A 24194-nucleotide genomic window follows, 5' to 3' on the forward strand; every position below is an offset into this window, starting at 1 on the left:
AGTTAAATTTTTAGGAACGTTTTCATGTAATTTTTTTTTTTTTTTTAGGGTGGCTCTCCACTTTAGGAGCCGCTGGTGGCGCGGTGGGGGACCCAATGTGCGTGGCATTGCACGAGAGCCAGAACGGGAATTTGTGTGTGAAAACACACAAATCCCTGTTCTGTTAAGGGAGAGGAGACAGATAGTTTGTTCCTAGTAAGTAGGAACAGTGATATGTCTCCTCCTCCAGTCAGTCACATCCCCATACAGTGAGAAACACTAACTAGGGAACACATTTAACCCCTTGATCTCCCCCTTTGTGTTAACCCTTCCCCCCTACCAGTGACATTTACACAGTAATAAGTGCATTTTTATAGCACTGATCGCTGTATAAATGTCAACAGTCCAAAAAATGTGTCAAAAGTGTCTGCTCTGTCCGCCGCAATGTTGGAGTACCACTAAAAATCACAGATCACCATTACTAAAAAAAAGAAAAAAATTCTTTCCCATAGTTTGAAGGTGCTATAACTTTTGTACAAACCAATCAATATATGCTTATTGAGATTTTTTTTACCAAAAATAAGCAGAAGATTATATATTGGCCTAAACTGATGAAGACATTTGTTTTTTTTAAAACATTTTTGGGGATATTTATTATAGCAAAAAGTAAAAATAGTTTTTTTTTTTTTAAATTGTCGCTTTTTTTTCTTCTTTATAGCGCAAAAAATTAAAACCGCAGAGGTGATCAAATACCACCAGAAGAAAGCTCTATTCGTGGGAAAAAAAGGACGCAAATTTAGTTTGGGTACAGCATTGCATGACCGTGCAATTACCAGTTAAAGTGATGCAAAGCCAAACTGTAAAAAGTGCTCTGGTCAGGAAGGGGGTAAAATCTTCCAGGGCTGAAGTGGTTAAAGACTAGGCCTTTTTCTGACACTTATTGTTTACAAGTTTAAATTAGCATTTTTTTGCTAGAAAATTACTTAGAACCCTCAAACATTACTTCTATATTAGCAAAGACCCTAGAGCAGGGGTAGGCAAACTGGGGCCCTCCAGCTGTTGCAGAACTACAAGTCCCATAATGCCTATGGGAGTAATTGTAACTGCCAGCCTTGCAATGCCTCATGGTAAATGTAGTTCAACAACAGCTGGAGGGCCCCAGGTTGCCTACCCCTGCCCTAGAGAATAAAATGGCAGGCGTTGCAATATTTTATGTCACACTGTATTTGCGCAGCGGTCTTTCAAATGCAATTTTTTTTGGAAAGAATATACGTTCATGAATTAAAAAAAACAAAACCGTAAAGTTAGCCCAATTTTTTGGGATAATGTGAAAGATGATGTTACGCCAAGTAAATAGAAACCTAACATGTCATGCTTCAAAATTGCGCACGCTTGTGGAATGGCGACAAACTATGGTATTTAAAAATCTCCATAGGCGATACTTTAAAACATTTTTTTACAAGTCACCTGATAAGAGTTACAAAGGATGTCTAGTGCTATAATTATTGCTCTTGCTCCAATGATTGCAGCGATACCTCACATGGGTGTGTAGTTTGAACACTGTTTACATATGGGCCCGAATTAAGTATGCGTTTGCTTCTGCCTGCGAGCTTGGAGGGACGGGGCACTTTCTTTTTAATTTTACACAGTCCATTTAATTGTTTTTTAATCATTTTTATTCCTATTACAAGTAATGTAAACATCCCTTGTACTAGAAATACGGATGACAGGTCCTCTTTATTTTGCGAGATCTGGGGTCAAAAAGACTTCGGTCCTTCAGGGACAGTGAGTTGAGTGGGGGCAATCTTGCCCTTACTCGACTACCTGCCCATCGCTCCGTGGGATTGGATCGTTTCCGCCTTACCCGATCAGGAGGGGGCACCTCTCCCGCTGCCTATAAAAGTGATCCCATGGCGAATCCGCTGCCGGGACCACTTTTATTGGACGCGCATCGTCCACAGTTTAAAAAAATACCAGGGTTATGGCAGCTAGCTGCTGCTATAACAACAGTATTTAGAGTCAAAGTAATGATGTATATATACTGTGGGCGGTCCGGAAGTGGTTAAAGCGGAGCTCCACCCACCGCTGCAAAAATTAAAAAAGGTGCCAATTGTGGCACCGGGGGGGGGGGGAATTTAACAAATGAGCACAAGTTCCACTTTTGGGTGGAACTCAGCTTTAAGGAGTGGGCTCTGTCCAGGCAAACGTAGCCTTAAATTTATCCACTGCTATATGTGCTCCAACCTAGAGACTCTCAAAAATAGTTAGGGCCGCATATATTTTCAAATGTGTGCAACTAAACCCTAAGTTTTTAATGTGACTTGTTAGATGGAGCCATATTGGTTTGTTTGGGGGCTAGCTGGCAAGTGTGCTGGGAAATTTTTGTTTGTGAGGGAGTCATTACCTGCCTGAGAAAAGGTTCCTTAGCTGAAACACAACTGTGTCTTAGGGAGCCAAATAAATGGTTTACTTTTAATTCTCATTAATGGTGTGCCGGTGATATCTTCATAAATGGTCACCGCAGCAGGGACACAGCCAGCCATGAACAAATATAGGGTCCAATCCTTCCCTTTTAAGGGCTCTTTCAGACGGGTGGACTTGCCTGCTCAGCGGGGGGATCTTTCTGCTGATCCTGGCTTAGCGAGCAGAGGACAAGTCTGTGTCGGCTCTGATTATGCAGAGTGGACACGGACATAGCTCACTTTCCCCTACAGGCAGTCAGATGTAAACAGATTGCGTGTCCGTTTACATCAGACTGTCATCCAATCCGATCTACGGATGGGGAACGGACTCCTGAACTGTCTGTTTTAGGCAGACAGGATCAGATGTCAGTGGGTGTAAATGGACACATGTCTGTTGATATGCGCCACTCCATAGAAAGCAATGGATGAGTCGATCGGGTCTGCAAAAAAAAAAAAAAACCTGGACGGGCAGACCCAATCTGTCTGCACGTGTGAAAGAGGCCTAAAAGTAGAACAAAGTTTTACCTTTTACATATACTTGAAAAAGCCTATATATAAAGAAATTAAACTGACATACACTAAACATTCACTATAGGTGAATCTTATAGGTGCATGTGTTTAAAATGAGTGATTGATTCACCACCAGAGAGTGTTTGGTCAAAGTCACATTCACTGCTTTTTACATAGGAGTTTTGCCTTCATATTAAAATTGAATTCCTTCATTAAAATTCTCCCACAGACTATAGGGGAAAAGTATCTTTAGCATTGTGTGCCTCTGAACAGAGGTGAACCAGCCATGGCACGACCAACCCACTTTGCTTACAATTAAATTTTATAGGTGCTGCAAGCATGGACACTTGTTCTATACATTTTACAATACGTAGTATTAACAGTTTCAGAGACTTTACAAAAGGCAATTTGGAAATACCCAAAACTCTGCCGAGTCACAGCTGGAACTCCACAATGAGTAGGGAGCTAGAGCTGTGTTGACTGCAGAGCTATAGGTCTGAATCTGCAGGGGGAACTACAGACCTCTGCAGAGAAACCACTGCTTCCACACAGGAGCAAGAGTCCTTCTCTACAGCATATTGGCATTGGATAGGCTTTTCTTCTCATGTTGTAGCTGCTTTCTGAAAAAAAAAAAAAAAAAAAAAAAAACCTAAGACTTTGCACACCTTTTCTTTTTATGCACCTGGAAAGTACTTTGCTGATTTCATCTGAAAGTCCACAAGGGTTTAAAACACTGGTGGTTAAAAGAGAGAGAGGGGGTGGGGGGGGGGGTGGGGGGGCCTTTAGCTTTTTTTTTTTAATGTTAAAGAGGAAGTTCAGTCAAATACCATCTATACTTGAATCTCCTCCCACCCCCATTCTAAGCCTATTCTATCAACCCTGTAAAGGAAAGGTCTGTATGCTTACCTATGCTGAGGGTTCTCTGGTCCGGTCACATGATCAGGTCCCAGTGCCGCCTTCAGTGAAGGAGGGAGATTGCAGACAACAGCTGCAGAGCCTGGGAAATGACATTATCCTGGGGCATTCAATGTCCCCTCTCCCTCCTCTACATTAAAGCCGGCGCTGGGACTGGACTGGAGCACACTCAGAATAGGTAGGAATATAGATCTTTTCTTGCACCAGGTGGATAGAATAGGCGAATGCCGTGTCCACGAATCCGCCGGACAATCCGATCGTGTGTGTGGGCTTCATCGGACCTGCAGCGGACTTTTTCGCTCGAAAATCTGGCGGGCTTTAGATTTGGAACATGCTTCAGATCTTTCCGACGGACTCGAGTCCGGTCGGAAAATCCGCTCGTCTGTATGCTAGTCCAACGGACGAAAACCGACGCTAGGGCAGCTATTGGCTACTGGCTACCAACTTCCTTATTATAGTCTGGTCGTACGTCATCACGTACGAATCCGTCGGACTTTGGAGTGATCGTGTGTAGGCAAGTCCTTTCGTTCGAAAGTCCGTCAAAAGTACCGTCGGACCTTTGATGCCGAAAAGTCCGCCCGTGTGTACACGGCATTAGAATTGGGGTGGGAGTAGATTTAAGTATAATTCAAGTTTGACTGAACTTCCACTTTAAGCTACGCAGGTACCACACAAATCAACAACTCAAATGAATGCAAACAAAACTCCGATCGTGCCAACTGATCGCTACCAGATGTTGCTTAAGAAGATTTCTCTATTTGATTTCTCCATTTGACTAGCAATTACATGCTGCTCCTCGAGATGAATCACTAGCAGTTTCAGCAAGCTACTAAAATCTTCTAAAAGTCTACTGTGCAGTTCTAATCTAACGAGGTGACTGTCAGTCCATGTAGCAATATTAGAGTGAACCTGCTACCAAAATATACACATTAAAGTATTTACATTTTTTTCAACCAGCAGTAGGAGGACTTTAACCCCTTCCTGCCGACCACCTCCCAGGCCCTTAAAGAGTTTTAAAAATCAGGAGGCGGAATTGGGGTCATGTGACCGCTGTAATTGGCAGTCACAGGATGGGAAAGCTCCCAATAACAAGTATGCATCGCAAGCTTACCGATCCCCGCAGGCAACCGTGCTGGGAGCGCACTCTCAGCACAGTAAGTTGTAAACAAAGGGCATAAATGCAGCTGCTCAACGTCAAGGCCCAACCCCCGAAAAGAAGCATATATGCGCAAGGCCAGTGCCAAGTGGTTAATAAGTCCCAATTCATGTAAACACACAGCAGGTGTTTCTAAGCTGTTAGAAACTGACTGAAACCATCTTCAGTCTTTGCTTTGATCTTTAAGGACTTACTTCATAGTGCAAGCAGCTAGAGAGGTTAGGGATGGCTTGTTGTAAAGCCTTTACTGCTTTTTAAGAATATGTCCATAGTCTGAACACTGGTGCACAATAACGCGATAACATATGTTGCATCATGTGGCCAACACCAGTACTCATGTTCCCTGAGTGACACAGTTGACAGAACTGTGCTGGAGTGTGCCAGACCAGTGGAGACCCAGTCAGCTGCATTTTGTGTTGTGAAACCTTCAATTGGGCTTTAGAGAACCATGTCACCTGAGAAATGTGAAGGCCATCATTGCACACCAGTCCTCTATACATATTAGCTAACTGGCTGCCATGTTTAAAGGCCAATTTCACTTTTCATAATAACAGAAGCCTTTTCTAATGTCTTTTCTGCCCAAGCCTTCCCAATGTGCCCATCTGTCCCTCACCTAGTCCATGCAAGCTTTGAAGCTGCACTTCTCTGTTCAAAATTTTAAAAAATGTATTCTGAAAACTGACTTCCTGTAGCATCAGATGCCCATCCAGGAAATGTCATACCCCACCATGCATGTCTTACTGCATCAAGAAATAGGGCATGTTTTACTTCTCTGGACAGAATCTCCCGCATTACTGTACTGCTTCTTATTTCCACCCACTATCCTACTTCTTCCTTTAAGGCCATACACTGTACTGGTTTTTAATGGGCTGTTCTAAACGCGGCAAAGTAGCTAGTGGGACATTTTGGAGTGTTGCAGTTTGCACTTTTTACTGTGCGCTTTGCTGCGTTTGTCACACATTTTTTCACACAGTAAAATGTGTGTCCGCTTCTGCATTTGGGGTGCCATTAACAATTAAAAGGCACATAAACTACAAGCAGCTCATTTTAGGTGTATAAAGATGGCAATATACTATACATTCTTATTGAACAATTTCTGTACACACACACACACCTTTAAGTCAGCCATACAAGTATTGAACTTAAAATGTAAAATAAAAAAAACAGTATTAAAAAGCGGGCACTAGTGATAATAATGTGTTACCAACTAAGACAGAGTATCTACAGTACCTTCCAAAAATAAAAGGCTGCTGCAATCTCATACATCAAATACATTAAAGTGCAAAGTGCTAAATCATAATTTGAATTGTAAACCAGGTTAAAATTAAGTCATTTAAACAGTCCAGATAATCTTCAGTGATGTGTCTTCAACATGACATATTGTAAAAAAGACAATCGCCACCTTGCAATGTATCCAAACACACACCCGATGTGCTCAATAGGATGTCCTACTCACTAGACAGCCATGACCTTTTTACTTAAAAAGAAGGTCAAATTACGCTTAAATAGGAAGGTCTTAGAGCTTGCTTAAATGTTCTTAGGGATATATCAGGTGACTTGTCTTTCTATCCTCCTCTCCACTCGGGTAGCCCATTAAAATGAGAGGGAGGGAACCAATAGAGTAATATTGTTTATTTAAAAGCTTATAATTAAACAATAAAATGCCTGCTTACATATATGGGTGCATTTTCCCGGCATGGAGGATAGTCCGCATACACACTGGAAGGAACCGTCACCGCCCAACTCACGCTTGAGGGTCGGCGTGTGTTCCACTGACGCATCGAGATAAACCGGAAGCGACGTGATGTTAACGCTTCCGGATGACGTTGTAAAATGAAACATACATCGAGGTGCTTTCCGGTACTTCCGGGTACCTGGCTTCCAGTTTGTCTCAACACGGCAGTGGACCGCATGCTGACCCTTTGAGTGTGAGCCGGGTGGTGACGGTTCCTTCCAGCCTGTATGCGGGCTATCCTCAGCGAAGGGAAAAGGCACCCAAATATGTACGCAAGCATTTTGTTATTTCATTTTAAGCTTTTAAATAAAAAATATTACAGTATTGGTTCCCTCCCTCTCTTATTTTTCATGGGCTACCACGGTGGAGAGGAGAACAGAAAGACAAGTCTCCTAATATAGCCCTAAGAACATTTAGGCAAGCTCCAAGACCTTACTATTTAAGCACAATTGGACCTTTTTAGGTAAAGAGGCCATGGCTGTCTGGTGAGTAGGAAAGCCTATTGAGCACATTGGGTGTGTGTTTGTATACATTGCAAGGTGGTGATGTTTTTTTTCACAATTTGTCATACTGAAGACTATATGGACTGTTTAAAGGATTTTTAATTTTAACCTGGTTTACAATTCACATTATGATTAGTATTTGATGTAGGAGGTTGCAACAGTCTTATTTTTGTAAGGTACCGTAGATACTCTATCTTAGTTGGTAACACATTAGTATCAATAGCAACCCCTTAATTTTTTCTTTTCACTTAAAGTCAGTTATTCTACACTTTCAGGGGAGTAGCTTTTTTGTTTTATTCATTCACAAAAGAAATTAACATTTGGCGCGAGGTTCTTTGTCCTAATTCAAGTATTGCACTTCAGCAGGTTTTGGCTGAATTTCGATCCATGTATGGGCTAGCTGATCGTACACAAGTCAACTTGTACACAACTAGCCTGTGGGTTTTTCCCGAATGATAAGAGCCACCAGCCATAGCTGGCAACACTGATCATTGTATTCTCCCGGTGGGGAAGGCTCATTGCTGGCAGAATACAATAGCTCAATGGGAGCAATTCCCCCATCCACATCGAATCTGTAGATGGGGGAATCTGCACATTTGTTTAGTTCAAGCCGCTGGTTGAACATAAAAAAAAAAAAAAAATTGTATAATGTATGGCCTGCCTTGAACTTACCAAAACTATATTATAGGACACACCTATGTAATCACTCTCTATCCAATCAAGCAGGCCCTTGCACCACAATTGTACAATTAGATTGTATAGTATATGGCGAGCTCTACAGACTTACAGGGACACACTTGTCCTGTTTTCAAAACTACAGCTCTGCTCCGCATCTGATTGTTCATTTGGCGAAGTATGCAGAAGTTGAACAATCTATACAAGAAGGTAAGGTACAAAACAATCAGCAGAGGAAAACACTGGGTATGTATTTAGGGAGAAAAGTGCACACTGACGAAGACCAAGAAGTACTTCCTTAGTCTAATGCCCTGTACACACGGTCGGATTTTCCGACGGAAAATGTGTTCGGCTCCATCACACATTTTCCATAGGAATTTCCGACACACAAAGTTTGAGAGCTTGCTATAAAATTTTCCGACAACAAAATCCGTTGGAAATTCCGATCGTGTGTATACAAATCCGACGCACAAAGTGCCACGCATGCTCAGAATAAATTAAGTGACGAAAGCTATTGGCTACTGCTCCGTTTATAGTCCCGACGTACGTGTTTTACGTCACTGCGTTCAGAACGATAGGATTTTCCGACTTTGTGTGACCATGTGTATGCAAGACAAGTTTGAGCCAACATCAGTCGGAAAAAATCCATGGATTTTGTTGTCGGAATGTCCTATCAATGTCCGACCGTGTGTACAGGGCAGTTTTCATGTCCCAAAGGACGTATAGCAGGAAGTCATGGGGGAGTTTTTCTATACAAGAAACTGGAGGCTGAGGTAAGGCCTACCCTAGAATATAGAAAAGTCTTTTTCTTCTTTGCAGCAGTGGTACATTGAGCAGTAGGAATTCAGAAGAAAGTTAAAATAAAAAAAAAAAATAAATAAAAAAAAAGGTGAACTTAGCCTTTAACACTCTTGCTTTAATGCTCAGAGTCACTGAACTAGTAGACAATGCCAACTTTTAAGAGATTCAGGATCTATATAAATTTTACAAGTCAGTGACGCAAAAGGTAATGAAGGCAGGTGGTGAGCAAAACAGACAGATAGCAGTGGCAGATCTATATTTCACTTACAACAGGTTAACTTTTTTAAAAAAACATTTTAACTCCATAATGTACTAAGAAATGACAAACTATCTCACTTTGCGTTCTTTAAAACGAGGTTTTAAGTAACCTATATAGCCAAAAGTTTATGGACACCTGACCATCGCATCTTTAGGAGCTTGTTGGACACCCCAGGCCAAGACTAAGGGTTAAATAAAGAGTTTACTCTGTGTGGCTATAAACAGCATCCACTTTTTTGGAAAAGCTTTGCAAAAGATTTTGGAGTGTTTCTGTAGAAATATGTCCAAATTCAGCCAAAATAGCATTTCTGAGGTCAGGATGAGAGAGTCCCAATTCATCTTAAAAGGTGTTCAGTAGGGTTGAGGTCTGGGCTTCATGCAGGTCAGTCAACTTCCTTTAAAGTCTAATTGCACACTGGTTGTGTAGACCCGAAGCATGGGGCTCTGGTGTAGCTGCAGGTGGAGCGCACAGGTGTACCATCCAGCTCCTGCTGCAGGCAGCCTGTGAAAATCTATGAGGCGCTGACAGCTGCTGTGGCTGGACAGTGCACCTAGAGGTATACAGGGACAAAATACCTGGCATGCAAGAAGTCCTTTGTCTGGCAATTTGTCCCTGGGTGAATACTTTGCTAAACGTAAATACCATTAGGTGCACCGTCCAGCCCTGAGAAGCAGCCAGCCTCTCAGAAGCTGTCAGGCTGCCTGCAGCAGAGATGGGTCTCTGTGGCCTCTGCCTGCAGCTAAACACCAGAGCCCCACGTAATGGGGCTATATGCCCAGCGTACTTGGAGCCTAAACCAAACTTGGCAAACCATGTCTTTATAAACCTATCTTTATGCACAGAGGCACAGTCATGCTGAAACAGAAGAGGGCCTTAGCTGAACTTTCCACAAGTTTGGAAGAAGCCAATAAATTTGCTTTAGAAAGCCGTCTTCTATGTTCTAACATACAATAAATGACAATGTTAAGTGAAATTCAGCAAAGGAAGAAACCGCTCAATTCAATACAAGAAATAACTCCATTGGCTTTTGCCCAGCAGTATGGACCACTTTGAGGAATGTAGCCCACCCTATAAGACTTTCACTGATCAGGAAAAGAGGTTCTCTAACCCCTTTGATATAAAAGTTTAAAAACATACCTGAAATAGGAATCCCTCCCAGACCTGTGTTGTGTTGAGGGTGGCTCAAGTCCATGAAATTACTGTTTGAGGTTGGGTTTGCCGTGTGGTTCAAGTGCATGATGTTATTGCGAGGAAAGGCCATCCACGGATACCGTGTTGCCTGGCCTGGGAAACTGTACGAGTTATAAACGGCTCTGTGTTGAAAGGGTGGGAACCGCTGTGGTAAAACAGGAAAGGTGCTAGAGACAGAGTTGGCATTGGTGACTGTGGTGGGGTGAAGGAAACCAGATCCTGGCCCTTTGGCAGTAGTGTGAGGAGAGGGGTTATGAACAGAGGTGGGGGACAGTGCTGGCTGGTCTTGAACAGACAGTTCCTTCTCTATTAAGTCTGCTAAGGCTTTGCGGGTGATATCAAAGGGATCAAAGCCCAAGTCGTCCTCTTGTTGTTTAGAAGAGCCAAAGCCAAATGCAGCTTGCCAGTCCGTAGATGAGGAGACCGGGATTGTTTCTGCATAAACAAAGGACAATGTCAGCAACAGGTCTACTTATGTTTGACCAAATCATTCAATAGCACGTAAAAAAAACAAAAAACAAAACACGCAATCACTTCTATATAGTCCTCCTCTAGTGAAGATTATAAAATTGAACCTTAATAAATAAGCCCGTAACTTTGGTGGTGTGGGAGTAAAATGGTAGTGCAGGAAAACCCAGACAAGGATTAAATGCTAAACCAGGGCAATCCCCTGTGTGCTAGGCACTACAATTTTGGTATGCTTAGGAACTGATCTATAGTAAAGGGAAATCCTGCATTACCTTATTTATGTTGTGGTGCCCTCTAAGGATCCAGGTTTTACCCTTCACAGTAGTTATACCCCAAGAACTACATTTGTGGCAACAACATGCCAAGGTGAAGGCTTAATGCATGATGCAATGCCCAAAGCAAATTTCACAGGCCGGCCACACACAGTATGGTCCCAAAAGTAGACACTGATGGTTACTGACCTGGAAATTGCTAGGTAGCTATGACTGACCTAAAGAAAAAAGGAATGGTTAAAAAAAAAGGAGGAAAAAAAAAAAAATCTTCAAAATGAGGAAAAGTCCTTTACGTAAGGACACTAGCAACACTGTAGTCTTCCAGACAGTGTAGGGTTATATGAACATTCTCCTAGGAACAGTACCAGCAAAACTTGTCAGAATACAAATCTTGTACTGTACAAGAGATCTACATATTTTGTATGGAATTCCTACTGAAAACTATGTGCACTTCCTGCTATGCGAGAGCCTCAAAGTGAGATCTAAAAACATATGTATATGACCTTATTCATGAAAAAAAAAAAAATATGTCTGTTTATAGCATTTAACCAGATCACTACATTGTTAATTTCTGAGCAGGCTGAAAAAAATGGACTGTCTGGTTGCTGCAACAACTAAACCTTGAGTGGTTTTAAACCCCAAACATGTTTTAGCTTAATGTATTCCTTGCATTACGATAAGAAAAATGTTTAGGCAGCAGTATTGCCTCACCACCACCCCTACCTCCCCAAGTCCTCATTTGATCCAGCGCTGTGCTCCTTTGTAGTGGCTCTGTCTACTCTCCTTGCTCTCACAGGCTTTACTGAGGTCACAGGAGCCATTGGCTCACACTACTGTCAGTCAAATCCTGTGATGAGGGAGCAGGGCCAAGCAGTGCTGTCTCTGTATATGAACATGGCTTGCTATGAGAGTATACTGAAAGGGTGGGGGGTGTCTGGTCAGGAGCACCAGTGGGGGATCTGAGAAGAGGAAGCTCGGGGCCGCTATGTGCAATTCTATTGCACAGAGCAGGGAAGTATATAGTGTTTATTTACAAAACAAAAAAAAAACAAACAAATCAAAAAAGCGACTATATAATCATTTCTTCCATTATAAGAAACATTAGGCACCTGATGTGAAGAGGCTTTGTGGCTCTGGAGCTGTGGGCCATTCACTTGATGTCTGTGGGGAACTGGGGAATGGAGGGAGTCCACTGGGGATAGGATTTGGGTGTCGGAAGTTGTCCGAGAACAGAGACTGTGATTCTGCCATGGCATCTTCGAAGGGAGACCGTGCGCTGTGATTTGCTGAACTGGTGGGGATGGCTGTGTTGGGTTTGGATAAGCCTGGCGGAGGTGATGGGGTGTCACTTGTTAATATCTAAGGTAGGGGAAAAAAAACAAAACAAAACAAAACAAAAAAACAACCAATTGAATCTTATGCATATAACTGCAGAGGTTACATATAAAAGAGTGGGTTTCCACTTGAAGAGCTGATTTGTATGAAGTGGTCATTTTAAAATCCAAGTTCACATTTCACAAATAAATAAATGCACTTTTTTTGCAGGTTAATAATGTGCATGCTTTTTTTTTTTTTTTTTTTTTTACACAGAAGCCTGCAAAGTATTGCACCCATGATCAGCAGGTGCAATTTCAGGCTCCTGCACTCTCTCTCTCTCGCTTTCTTCCTGTACCTCTGTACAGGCTTGTCAACAGGTAAGCTGGAGGGAGTGTGAATGGACAGAGTGCGCTAATCAGTACACTCGTAGTCTATTCAAACTACACGTCCATTTGCCGTGGTGGAGGACAGGACTTAGGTTTCTCATTCACAGATTTCTGTGAATAAATGACACGGCAGAGCCCCATACAGCCATGCTATTTTCAATATGTCACACTAGGTGGGGGCGGGGGTTGGAATCAGGGGGGCAGAGGGAGGTTGCTAAACATGATACACCCTAAATACAGGTATAACATGTTCAGACAGATGAGTTAATAATTGTGGTATCTAATTCACAACAAATATAAGGTGCACATCCCAGAGCAATATGATAAGTGAACAAACACTCTCTCACCACATCAAATATAATGCATCATTATAAAGTAAGCAATGGCCAGTACTAATAATTGACATTAAGTGAAAACCTAATTGCAGGATAAAGTGACAAGTGTGATAATAAATCATAAAAATCTGTGAGTAATACAAACTAAAGAAAATATATATGTATATCACAGTCCAAGGACCTCGACTATGGAACGCTCTTCCTACCAACATCCGCATGGAAGAAAACCACCAGGCCTTCAGAAAAAAACTAAAGACCTTCCTTTTCTGAGAAGTGGACATCAGAGAATGCATCCAGCGCCTTGAGGCGATTCAGTTCGCATTTGCAGCGCTTTATAAATCATTCATTCATTCACTGTATGTCAATAAATAAAGTCAATGAACCAGTCTATAATACAAAAAAAATTTTTTTAGTATCCCATATTCATATTTCCATAAGAGTGACTTGTGCTCATTTCCACGTATTGCAACTTAATGTTCTCTTCTGTGCATCAAATAAAGTGACTTCTTGTGCATCAAAATAAGGTGACTTCTTGTTCTCCCCCTCAAGTATACTCACTCACAAGAAGCCCCCACCCCTGCAGGGGTAAAGAGCGTGTAGTAAACTATCTCAAATCGGGGTGTCTCCTGGGAACGATAAGCTCTCCTATCCTGGAATAGAATGTACGTAAAACAGCATCCACATGTAATCAAAAATGGGCATCCATAGCGTAAATCCGGTAAAAAGTATTTATCACGAATAAAAAGGACTTTTCGTTAAAAAAAATGGGGCTAACAGACTGCCCCACTGACAAGAATGGCTGAAAGCAACCGGTTCCTGGGTCTGGACGGAGTCCGTTCCACAGACCAACACGAAGAAATCGGAAGTTGCCGGAAACGACGTCGACGTGTACCAAGTTCCGTCTTACGCGTTTCGTCATTAGAAAGCTGAAACTAGTGACGAAACACGTAAGGCAGGACTTGATACACGTCGATGTCAATTCTGGCAACTTCTGCTTTCTTTGTGTTGGTCTGTGGAAAGCACGCTGTCCAGACCCAGGAACCGGTTGCTTTCAGCCATTCTTGTCAGTGGGGCAGTCTGTTAGCCCCGTTTTTTAACAAAAAGTCTTTTTCTTCGTGATAAATAAATACTTTTTATCATATTTACATTATGGATACCCATTTTTGATTACATGTGGATGCCATTTTACATACATTCTGTTCCGGAGTAGGAGAGCTTATCGTTCCCTGAAGACACCCAGGTTGGAGTTACAGTTTACTACACGCTCTTTAGCGCTGCAGGGGTGGGGGGCTTCTGCGTATACTTGTGGGGGAGCACAAGAAGTTACTTTATTTTGATGCACAAGAAGTCTCTTTTTTTAAAGCACAGAAGAGGACATTTAGTTGCAATACTTGGAAATTAGCACTTTTATGGAAATATGAATATGGGACACTAAACAATTTATTATAGACTGGTTCATGGACTTTATTGACAAACAGTGATATAGGGCTGAAAAGATTAATCAATATGGGCGGCACAGTGGTGTAGTGGGTAGCACTCTCGCCTAGCAGTAAGAAGGGTCACTGGTTCAAATCCCGACCACGACACTACCTGCCTGGAGTTTGCATGTTCTCCCTGTGCCTGCGTGGGTTTCCTCTGGGTACTCCGGTTTCCTCCCACACTCCAAAGACATGCTGGTAGGTTACTTGGATCCTGTCTAAATTGGCCCTAGTATGTATGAATGTGAGTTAGGGACCTTAGATTGTAAGCTCCTTGAGGGTGTAGGGACTGATGTGAATGTATAATGTATATGTAAAGCACTGCGTAAATTGATGGCGCTATATAAGTACATAAAATAAATAAATAAATATCATCGATAATGAAAATTGTTGTCAACGATTTTCATTATCGATTAGTTGGTCCAACCCTTCCTCCCTGCCAGTCCGTTAGAATCCTGTGTATCCTCCTGTATACAAGGCGGCGGCGCCGTATGTGACCAGACATGTCTGCGCCTCTCCTCCTCGCTGACATCAGCTCCCCCCTACTATTCTCAGCCCTGCCCGCTGCTGCCTCGAGGTAATACACAGAGAGGCGCCGCAAGAGCCGAGCTGCGTGCACACTGAAGTGAAGAGATGTATTACTAACCATGGGGCAGGTAATATAGAGAAGAACATCTGCAAATAGAGCTAATTTATATTCTTTGCTTCCTACTCTAATACCCTGAATGGAGGGATTAATATCACTGGCTTCTACTAAATGTTCCACGGTAACAGTATAAAGAAGGAGCGATAACGGGCAAACATGTCCAGTACCATTATAATTCGTTAGTACGGGCCACAGCTTACTTTACAATGATGTATCATATTTGATGTGGTGAGTGTTTGTTCACTTATCATATTGCTCAGGGATTTGTTGTGAATTAGATAACACAATTATTATTAACTCATCTAAAGTTTACAGTTTTATAGTGAATCAAGATTTATTCATTCTTATACTCTCAACTTGTTTGGTGGATATTCAATTATACTCATTATTACAACATCCCTGTTTTTTATTATACAATTTTTGGGACACCACTTGGTGGAGTCTTTATTGGGGAGGCTGCAGCTATATCTATACCTAAGCTTGGATTTTTAGTTTTATATATGTTCAGACAGATTAACTTAAAGCTGGGGTTTCCAAACTTTCTAAACAAAAGGGCCAGTTTACTGTCCTCCAGACATTAGGTGGGCTGGACTGTGGCCAAAGGGAGTACAAAAAGTCTCAGCATCAGTGGGAGTAAACAGTCCCTCATCCATGGTGTCAGTTGGAGGAACTGTGCTCCATTATTAAGGTTATCTAACATGTTATAGCTGATATGAAAATGTAAAATGGAGTGTCAAAGGTGATTTTCAATATCCTAAAAGATGTAACTTTCATTAAAGGAGAATCGTGGGATTGTAAAAAAAACAAACATACATCCTCACCTATGTGGATGCTGCAGCCGACCCCTGCCGACTCTCCAAAGAACTGAGTGATCACGCGACTGTTGATCGCGCAAGTTCTCAGTATTCACTGAGCAGAAAGCGTTGACTGTCAGTCACCGGCTTTCTGCTCCTCCAGAGCTCACTGGCGGCACACTGAGAGGCTAAGCCAAGCCAGCTGTCAATCAGGCACCTGGGTGGGTATCCCAGAAGAGCAGCAAAGCCTGGACCAGCTCTGCGACATCAGTCAACAGGCTGCTGTTAGCTGAATCTTGGTTACAAGAGCGCAGAACTAAGTGCAATCCTGTGACCCATAAAAGAAGCATGGCCAAAAGAGCTTTGGCCATACTTCTCCTTTAAAATAACAATCCCTGATCCTTGTTCAGGCACTTCCTGTTGTTCAGTTGTGCTCCTGTGCTATTACACTGTCATATGAACTTATAAAGGGGACAACAATTGGCTGGCACAGGCATTTTACAGCGTGGTCACCATTACTGAGAAATACAATGCAGCCATAGCTGATGTTCATGTAAACAGGAAGGTGGTGCAGAGTTTGCAGAAGATCAGCCAAGCAGTTATGATACAAGTGTTATAGTAAACAAAAAGTTTGGATTAAAGTAACTAAGGGAAGGGTAAACAGAATAGAGGAAGAGGACTTCCTTGGCAGGTACCTCTATGCGTGTGGAAAGTATTTGGAAATAAGATTACTGATTCCAGTTTTTGCCACCAGGAAATTGTATATCAAATTGTATAACACTTTTACCAAACAGCAAGGTGTATGTGCTTTGATGGGAAAGATGCAGCTACTGTGTGCCTGCCAACCCTCCCTTTGAGCTGTCCATTCATAGAATGCTTTGTATTTTGTGACTGTGTTCACATAATACCAAGTCTTCTGTGATTGAGTAAGAGAAGGGGAGGGGTGGGTACAAAAACTGCACATAACTCTGAAGCTTTAGTATCAGAGATCCTAAGGTCCAGCGTCAGAGTATGGGGAGTAAAGCAATCGCTATACCCTGGCACTCAGTAAAACTATCAAATGTAAATAAAAAGTGAATCCACAGGATGGCATATACTTCATTGGACTTAAAGAGTATGTTGCCCCAACATTTGATGTTCCTGTTATGTGTATGTTGTACCATGTACTTGTGTTAAAGTATCCCGTTCTCTTTGTATTTCTTCCTTTGTGTGAAATGCCTGGTGACCCTGCCAGTTCCCCTGCTTTCCTGTTTCAAACTGGCCTGGATTCATTTGTGTCTTTTATATCTGCCTGGAATTTAGCGTCAATAAATATGAATGACAGGTTAGTGTGCGATAAATCTCTATTTCAAAATCGAATTTTATTGCCTAGTTGGATAATTACTTTATTCATAACTAAGCTGGTAATAACTTTCATAAGTGGGAAGGAATGAACCAATTTTCCAGAACAAAGCATCATGACTCACCTGTTGTAAGTTATCACCGTTTCCTATACTTAATGACTCAGGTGACTTGTCAACAGAACTGAAAAGAAAAGCAGAATTGAAAAACTTTAAAGCTGGCTTACAAAACAAAAAACATGTCTGTTCGTAATGCCTAAATAGGGAGTGTAAATATTCTCATTGTGATGTCATTAATTTGAAAGTGATGTAAAGGTTGCATGAGGGTAAAATGGAGGCTACCATTCACAATCTCCTTCTGAAAAAGCTAGTCGTCTTGAATCACTGACCAGAACAAAAAAAAGGCAGCAAGTAAAGCCTGAAATCCTAATCTGCATTTGTGTCCTTTGAGTCCATGACTCAAAGGATCGAACTCATAGGATTAGGAGTAAGGACTTCAACTGTAGCCTGCAAACTTCTCTTTTGACGGGTTACCTTTGAACTACCTGGTAAGAGGCATGTTTTCTCTGCAGACTGACTTGACATTTGCAGGAGCAGCAGAATGAGGACCTCATCTCCGTCACTTAGCTTCCTCCTCCTATTAACATGTTTCTTGCTAGCACATGAGCACTCCAGCACAACTAATTGTTTCTTGTGCTACTTTTTTTCCTCTCCCAGTCTGAGCTCTGCTGTACAAGGGTTTTCAGGAGGTTGATACCAGGTCAAAAGCAGACACTGCTTCCATGCAAATAAATGCAATGAACAAATACAGAGCTACATTTTGTTCCCATATCTGCCTGGAGTTGTGCTTTAGGGCCTGTTTGCACTGCCTGTACACCAAATCACAGCAGTTTAGTGTTGAGGCCAGATAATTCGAATTTTAGTCTTATCTGACCACAATAACTTTTTCCATGTTAAAAAAAAAAAAAAAAGAAAAGAAATGACCACACAGTGGTTGAAGGAGAGAAGGTGAATGTCCTTGCATGGCCTAGTCAGAGCCTAGACTTAAATCCCATTGAAAACCTGTTGAATGACTTGACTGCAGTCCACAAATGGTCACTATCAGATTTAACTGAACTTGAGCAGTTCTACAAAGAAGAGTGGGCAAATATTGCAAAGTCTACATGTGCAAAGTTAGTAGAGACATATCCCAACAGACTAAAGGCTGTAATTAAAGCAAAAGGTGGCCCAGGGTAATACTGACATAAGGGGGGGTGATCCTTTTCCAACTCAGTGATTGTTTTTTTTTTTTTTTCACTTTAATGTTATAAGTTGCACTGAGTAAATAAAGCTGTTTAAAAACAAACTACTTGCATCTTCATTTCAGGCTGCAAAGCATCAAAATATTGATTATTTCAAAAGGAGGTAATTCTTTTCTATACCCTTTGCATGGCTAGCCTAAAAAAACATAGCAAAAACAGTAAGATCATATGCATCTAATGCAAAATAAAAAAGACTTTGATTTACTCACTAAATCCAGATAACAAGCATGCAGGAGACGTTTAGAACACGCAGATAAATAGCCCAAAAAAAAAAAACAAAACAAAAAAAAAACATAACACAGAAAACTCACTACAAATAATACAAGTATACACAGATTCACACTGGAAGGTTAAAATGGACCAGAGATCGAAAAGTGATAATTTGCCATCTTAAAAAGGGAAAAACTGGAGAGGTTTATCATATTGTGAAAGATTAACCATTTGTCTTGAACTCTTCCTGAAAAAAAGCAATGCATTTCCTGTGCCTTGAGCCCCACATCTGCAGTATGAGAGCATCCAAGGCACTGTTGTCTCTAACTACTGGTCTCACTGGATTTAGGAGGATGTCACTACTGTTCAAAAATCACTAGCTTCATTCATTCTGTGGTTCCTCCACCTCTCCTACTGTTTCTTTCTAAAAGGTTACCCGCCCCCCACCAGTCATCAAGGAGGACAACCTGACATGTAAAGCAAAGTCCTTCCTCTACCAAGATATCCACCTCCACATAGTAGAGGAAACAGTGTAGAACAGGGTATAGCAAATCAGTAATGGTAAAAAGCTCAGCTGCAGGGGGATCACAGACAATATGGTTGACTAGTCCTTTGAAAGTTGTACTTCAAAAAGCCAAGCAGCAGGCAGAGTACAGGTCATCTAAGATATTTATTCCTCATTACAAAGATCAGAAAGAAAAATATCTGGATTTACTGTGATTTATGTATAGTCGGTAAATACATTTCAGTTTACCTCACTGTAAACCTTAAAATATGAAGAAATATGCATTTTTACAAAAATCCTGCTAAATTCCTTTTAAATATAAAAAGTAAACCGGAGTTGAATTATTAAAATAACAAATATTTGGACATTTTAAATTGCGCCTTTTTGCGAAATGGTAAAAATCGGACATACAGGAAAATTTCTCAAAAAAATCTGGAGGTTTTAATTTTTTACTTACAACTTTCAGAGTTTGTAAAATACCCCAAACCATATATTTTCTGAAAGCACATGACCAGTAGAATAAAAGAAGGTTCTACTGATTTCCAAGGCCGTGCAACATTTGCATAAATGTTTATCAAACCACTATTTTCACTAAACCCCCCCCCCCCACTAAAATCCTTATTTGCACACAAACACAATTACATAATTCCTACGAAGGCCTTGTTCAGTGGGGTGTGCTAAAGCATATACCCATGGAGGGCAGGGTTTACCCGCATGGGGATACACAGGTATTCTGTGCATTCGTGTGCAGGCAGTCCTATTCAAATCAATTGGGACGCAGCAGCTGCAAGGACAGATCTGACATTCTTGCGGGTGTAGGTGCATGGCCCCACACGCAGACAGCGTGAGTTCAGGGAGATTTACCCACATAAATGTCAATGACGTTATTGGGACTGCCTTCACAGAAATGCAAGAAACACCATGCAGCTGCTGTATTCCAATTAACATCAATGGGATTGCCTGCATGGGGATCCGTGGAACACCTGTACATCCCTCTGCAGCTAAACAAGGCACCACAGTAGTATACCCTGCATGAACAAGGCCTTAGGCTTTGTTTAGACTTGCAGTTGAGGGGATGGCAAAAATGCACGGTTGAGCTGCGTTTCTGCCATCTGCCAACCACACCCCCTTAAGCTGCAACAGGCAGCTGATGGAGGTGTTAACATGCTGGGCTACTATGCTTTTTGCCCGTTGCAAAGTTTGGTGAGGGCTTTGGAGAGACATCATAGGTCTAAACAGACCTCTAATGTCTCTTTTTGGAGACAGAGAAAGGGACTGAAGACAGTCCCTTTCTCTGCAGCCTGAGCTGCACCATAGATGGATGTATAGGAGTCTGCATAGAGACTCCTATTCATTCACAAAGTGAAGAATAGTAAACATGGTTTACAATTCTTCAGTGATCAATGAATACAGAAGTCATCAGTACTGATCGCTGTCTGTATTCATTCAAGGAACGGAAGGGGGCAGATAAGCACGTTTACCAGCCTTCCCGCTCTCCACCCAGACAGCAATCTCCCGGGCAGCAGCTGCAGCCGACGGGAGGGGTGGAAGGAATGGCAGCCAGCATCACTGCATGGGGGGGGGGGAGCCGGGAATTAGTGAAGGGGGGGGGACACACTTAAGAGGGTCAGCGGTGTTAGTGAATGAGAGGTGGCACAGCAGCAGCGGTGGGTTGGGAGGAGGTAACATTTTGGGTTAATAGCTCTGATTGGCAGCTTGTTAGCAAAGGTTCTGATTAGCGGCTTTGTTCAGCAGAGTCTACTGAACAGTTCCAATACAAACCTATAGCAGGAGGCATGTCAGGTCTGTACGCCATTCAGACCTGGCCAGCTGAAAGCAGTGCTGTAGCTTTGTACGCCGGCACGGACCTGGCAGTGAAAGGCCAAACCTATGACTTCTAACAGAGTGGAATGCTTGCAACTTGCTCCTGAGGTCTACATTTCTACACCTACTTACAAAATGTAACAGAAAAATATTTTTATAGACCATGAAGGGTGGGACAAAATTCAGTAGCCAGTTTCACAAAGTTTTGAAACCAACAGTTTAGCCCCAGTCCAAACATACTTGTATTTTAGACAAATCCGTCAAGTTTATATTGGTGTATCTGATTGGGATATACATCCTTCCTTTTCTTTTTTAAAAACACTTAAAAGGAAAAAAAAAAGAAAAAAACACAACAAAAATAAAGCTTTATAGTTCCTGATATTTGTTTATACCTGATCCTGAATATAGAACTGCTGCCTCTCACTTCTATTATTATAAATACAATCACTCCATAGACATGCTGGTAGGTTAATTGGCTTCTGTCCAAAATTGGCCCTAGTAAATTAGTGTGAGTTGGGAACCTTGGATTGTGGGCTCCTTGAGGGTCGGGACCAATGTGAGTGTGCGATGTATGTGTGGAGGGCTACGTAAATTGACAGCGCTATATGGGTACCTTAAATAAAAATAGGGATAATTGTAGACACTCACCCACACGCAGGTTGAACTGGATGGACTGGTGTCTTTATTCAACCTTAGTAACTATGTAACATAAAAGGGGTGTGCGTGTGTGTCTACCACGTGGCGTATTTAAAAGACAAACTATTAAGCTACCAAAAAAAAAAAAAAAAAAAAGACAGCATCACAGTAGTGTTCCCTGCCCCCTCCCCCCACAACTCGGTGTCCTCTGCCTCTGTCCTTTTGCATCCAAGAAGTGTCTGGTGCCCAATAACAACTCTACATCCACCATGCCTCACAACCCACTGCATACAGAAGGCTGGCCCTGTCCCTAGAGATTCTCATTTGATCAAAGGAGGCCTGGGACCTTGCTACACCTGTAAATTCCATATCTTAGCGTGTGGCTGCAAGAACCTTGAAGCCAAAAGCTGCATCTGCAGATGATTGGGTGTCTACCTGGGAAAAATTTTAATAAGTATGAACAAAGTTTCAGGTGGTGGTCTTACAAAGCTGAGCAACAGAGGCCTGGCCAAACACTCACCAAACTAGCGGAGTGAGCGTGTAAAAGCGCAGGAGTAGTTTAGTTCTTTAGAGTATAAGCTCTGATGAGTTGTCTTATCCATCTAGCAATGGTGGAAACAGGATGTTCCTTAAGAGGTCCTGAGGGTAGGACGAATAGGGAGTTTGCCTCCCATTAGAAGCTGTTGCTTTAAAGCAGGGGTCTTCAAACTGCGGCCCTCCAGGTGTTCAGGAACTACAATTCCCATCATGCCTAGTCATGTCTGTGAATGTCAAAGTTTTACAATGCCTCATGGGATGTGTAGTTCTGCAACAGCTGGAGGGCTGTAGTTTGAGGATCCCTGTTTTAAAGAGTAGACTGATGGCTCAGACTACGTTCAAACAGTAAAGAACAATTTCCTTAGAGTGCTTTGGAGCAGGGTGCAGAAATGGCAGGACTTTGCCTTCATTGATGTGGAAGATTAGTGCCACTATAGGAAGAAAATATGACTTTGGGTGCAAAACTACATAGTTAGCTAGGTTGAAAAAAAACCACAAGTCCATCTAGTAAAAAAAAAAAAAAAAAAAAAAAAAAAAAAAAAAATTCATACAATCCCATATACACAATCCTTCACCCACAGTTGATCCAGAGGAAGGTGAAAAATCCTAGCAAAGCATGCTCCAATTTGCTACAGCAGGGGAAAAAAAATCCTTCCTGATCCCTTGAGAGGCAATCGAATTTTCCCTGGATCAACTTTACCTATAAAATGTCAGTGCCCAGTTATAGTGTGTACATTTAGGAAAGAATCCAGACCTTTTTTAAAGCAATCTACTGAGCTGGTCAGAACCACCTCTGGAGGGAGTCTATTCCACATCTCTTACTGTGAAGAAATGTTTCCGTATTTGGAGATGAAATCATTTTTCCTCTAGACATAAACAGTGCCCCCTTGTCCTCTGTGATGACCTTAAAGTGAATAACTCAACACCAAGTTCACTATATGGACCACTTATGTATTTGTACATGTTGATCATATCCATCAATCTCCTCCTCAAGAGAATAAATTCAGTTCCTCTAATCTTTTCTCATAGCTGAGCAATGCTTTATCAGTTTGGCTGCCCGTCTCTGTACTTTCTCCAGTTGCCCGATATCCTTTTTGAGAACTGGTGCCCAAAACTGAACTGAATATTCCAGATAAGTTCTTACTAATGATTTGTACAGGGACAAAATGATATCTCACTCTGGACTCTGAGTCCATAACTCTCTTCATACAGGAAAGGACTTTGCTCGCTTTGGAAAACGCAGCTTGGCATTACATGCCATTATCGAGCTTATGATCTACCAAAACCCCCAAATACTTCACTATGGATTCCACCAGTTTTACTCCACCTAGTATATATGATGCATGCACATTCTTAACCCCCAAGTGCATAATCTTAAATTTATCAACATTAAACCTCATTTGCCACTTAGTTGCCCAATTAGTGCATTGAGCTCAGCTTGTAAATTGGAGACATCCTGTAAGGACGTTATTCCACTGCATAGCTTGGTGTCATCTGCAAAAACAGAAATGGTACTTTTAATCCCAGACCCCATATCATTTTTAAAGATATTAAAAAATAAGTGTCCCAACACTGAACCTTGGGGTGCACCACTGATAACAGACCATTCAGAGTAAGAATCATTAACCACTACTCTCTGAATTCGATTTTTTAGGCAGCTTTCTATCCATTTACAAAATTGAACTTTGAGACTTTACCTTACACATTAGCCGTGTGTGGGGAACTGTCAACCGCTTTTGCAAAATCCAAGTATACCATGTCAACAGCCACCCCTCTGTCCAAGGTTTTACTTGCCTCCTCAAAAATAAATCAGGTTTGTTTGACAACTTCTGTCTTTCATGAATCCATGCTGTCTATTTTTTTTTTTTTTTATTCAACTCCAGTATCTTCCTGACTATAGAAGTTAAACTAACAGGTCTATAGTTACTTGGTGGAGACTTTGATCCCCTTTTAAATATG

General features: G+C 41.7%; 1 protein-coding gene across 8 annotated transcripts in view; it reads right to left on the minus strand.

The window, feature by feature from the left end:
- The window catches only part of CNOT4 (CCR4-NOT transcription complex subunit 4), a 141214-nt gene that overhangs the window by 23871 nt on the left and 93149 nt on the right, over nucleotides 1–24194 (minus strand). For all 8 annotated transcript variants that reach the window (XM_073621792.1, XM_073621794.1, XM_073621793.1 and 5 more), the window contains 3 exons: nucleotides 17349–17406; nucleotides 12036–12285; nucleotides 10133–10621 (listed from right to left, as the gene is read on the minus strand). In XM_073621792.1, the coding sequence (XP_073477893.1) occupies nucleotides 10133–10621; nucleotides 12036–12285; nucleotides 17349–17406 (797 nt within the window). The remainder of the gene's footprint in view (nucleotides 1–10132; nucleotides 10622–12035; nucleotides 12286–17348; nucleotides 17407–24194) is intronic.

The sequence above is a fragment of the Aquarana catesbeiana genome, linkage group LG03 (assembly GCF_042186555.1).
Source record: "Aquarana catesbeiana isolate 2022-GZ linkage group LG03, ASM4218655v1, whole genome shotgun sequence".
NCBI classification, from domain to species: domain Eukaryota; kingdom Metazoa; phylum Chordata; class Amphibia; order Anura; family Ranidae; genus Aquarana; species Aquarana catesbeiana.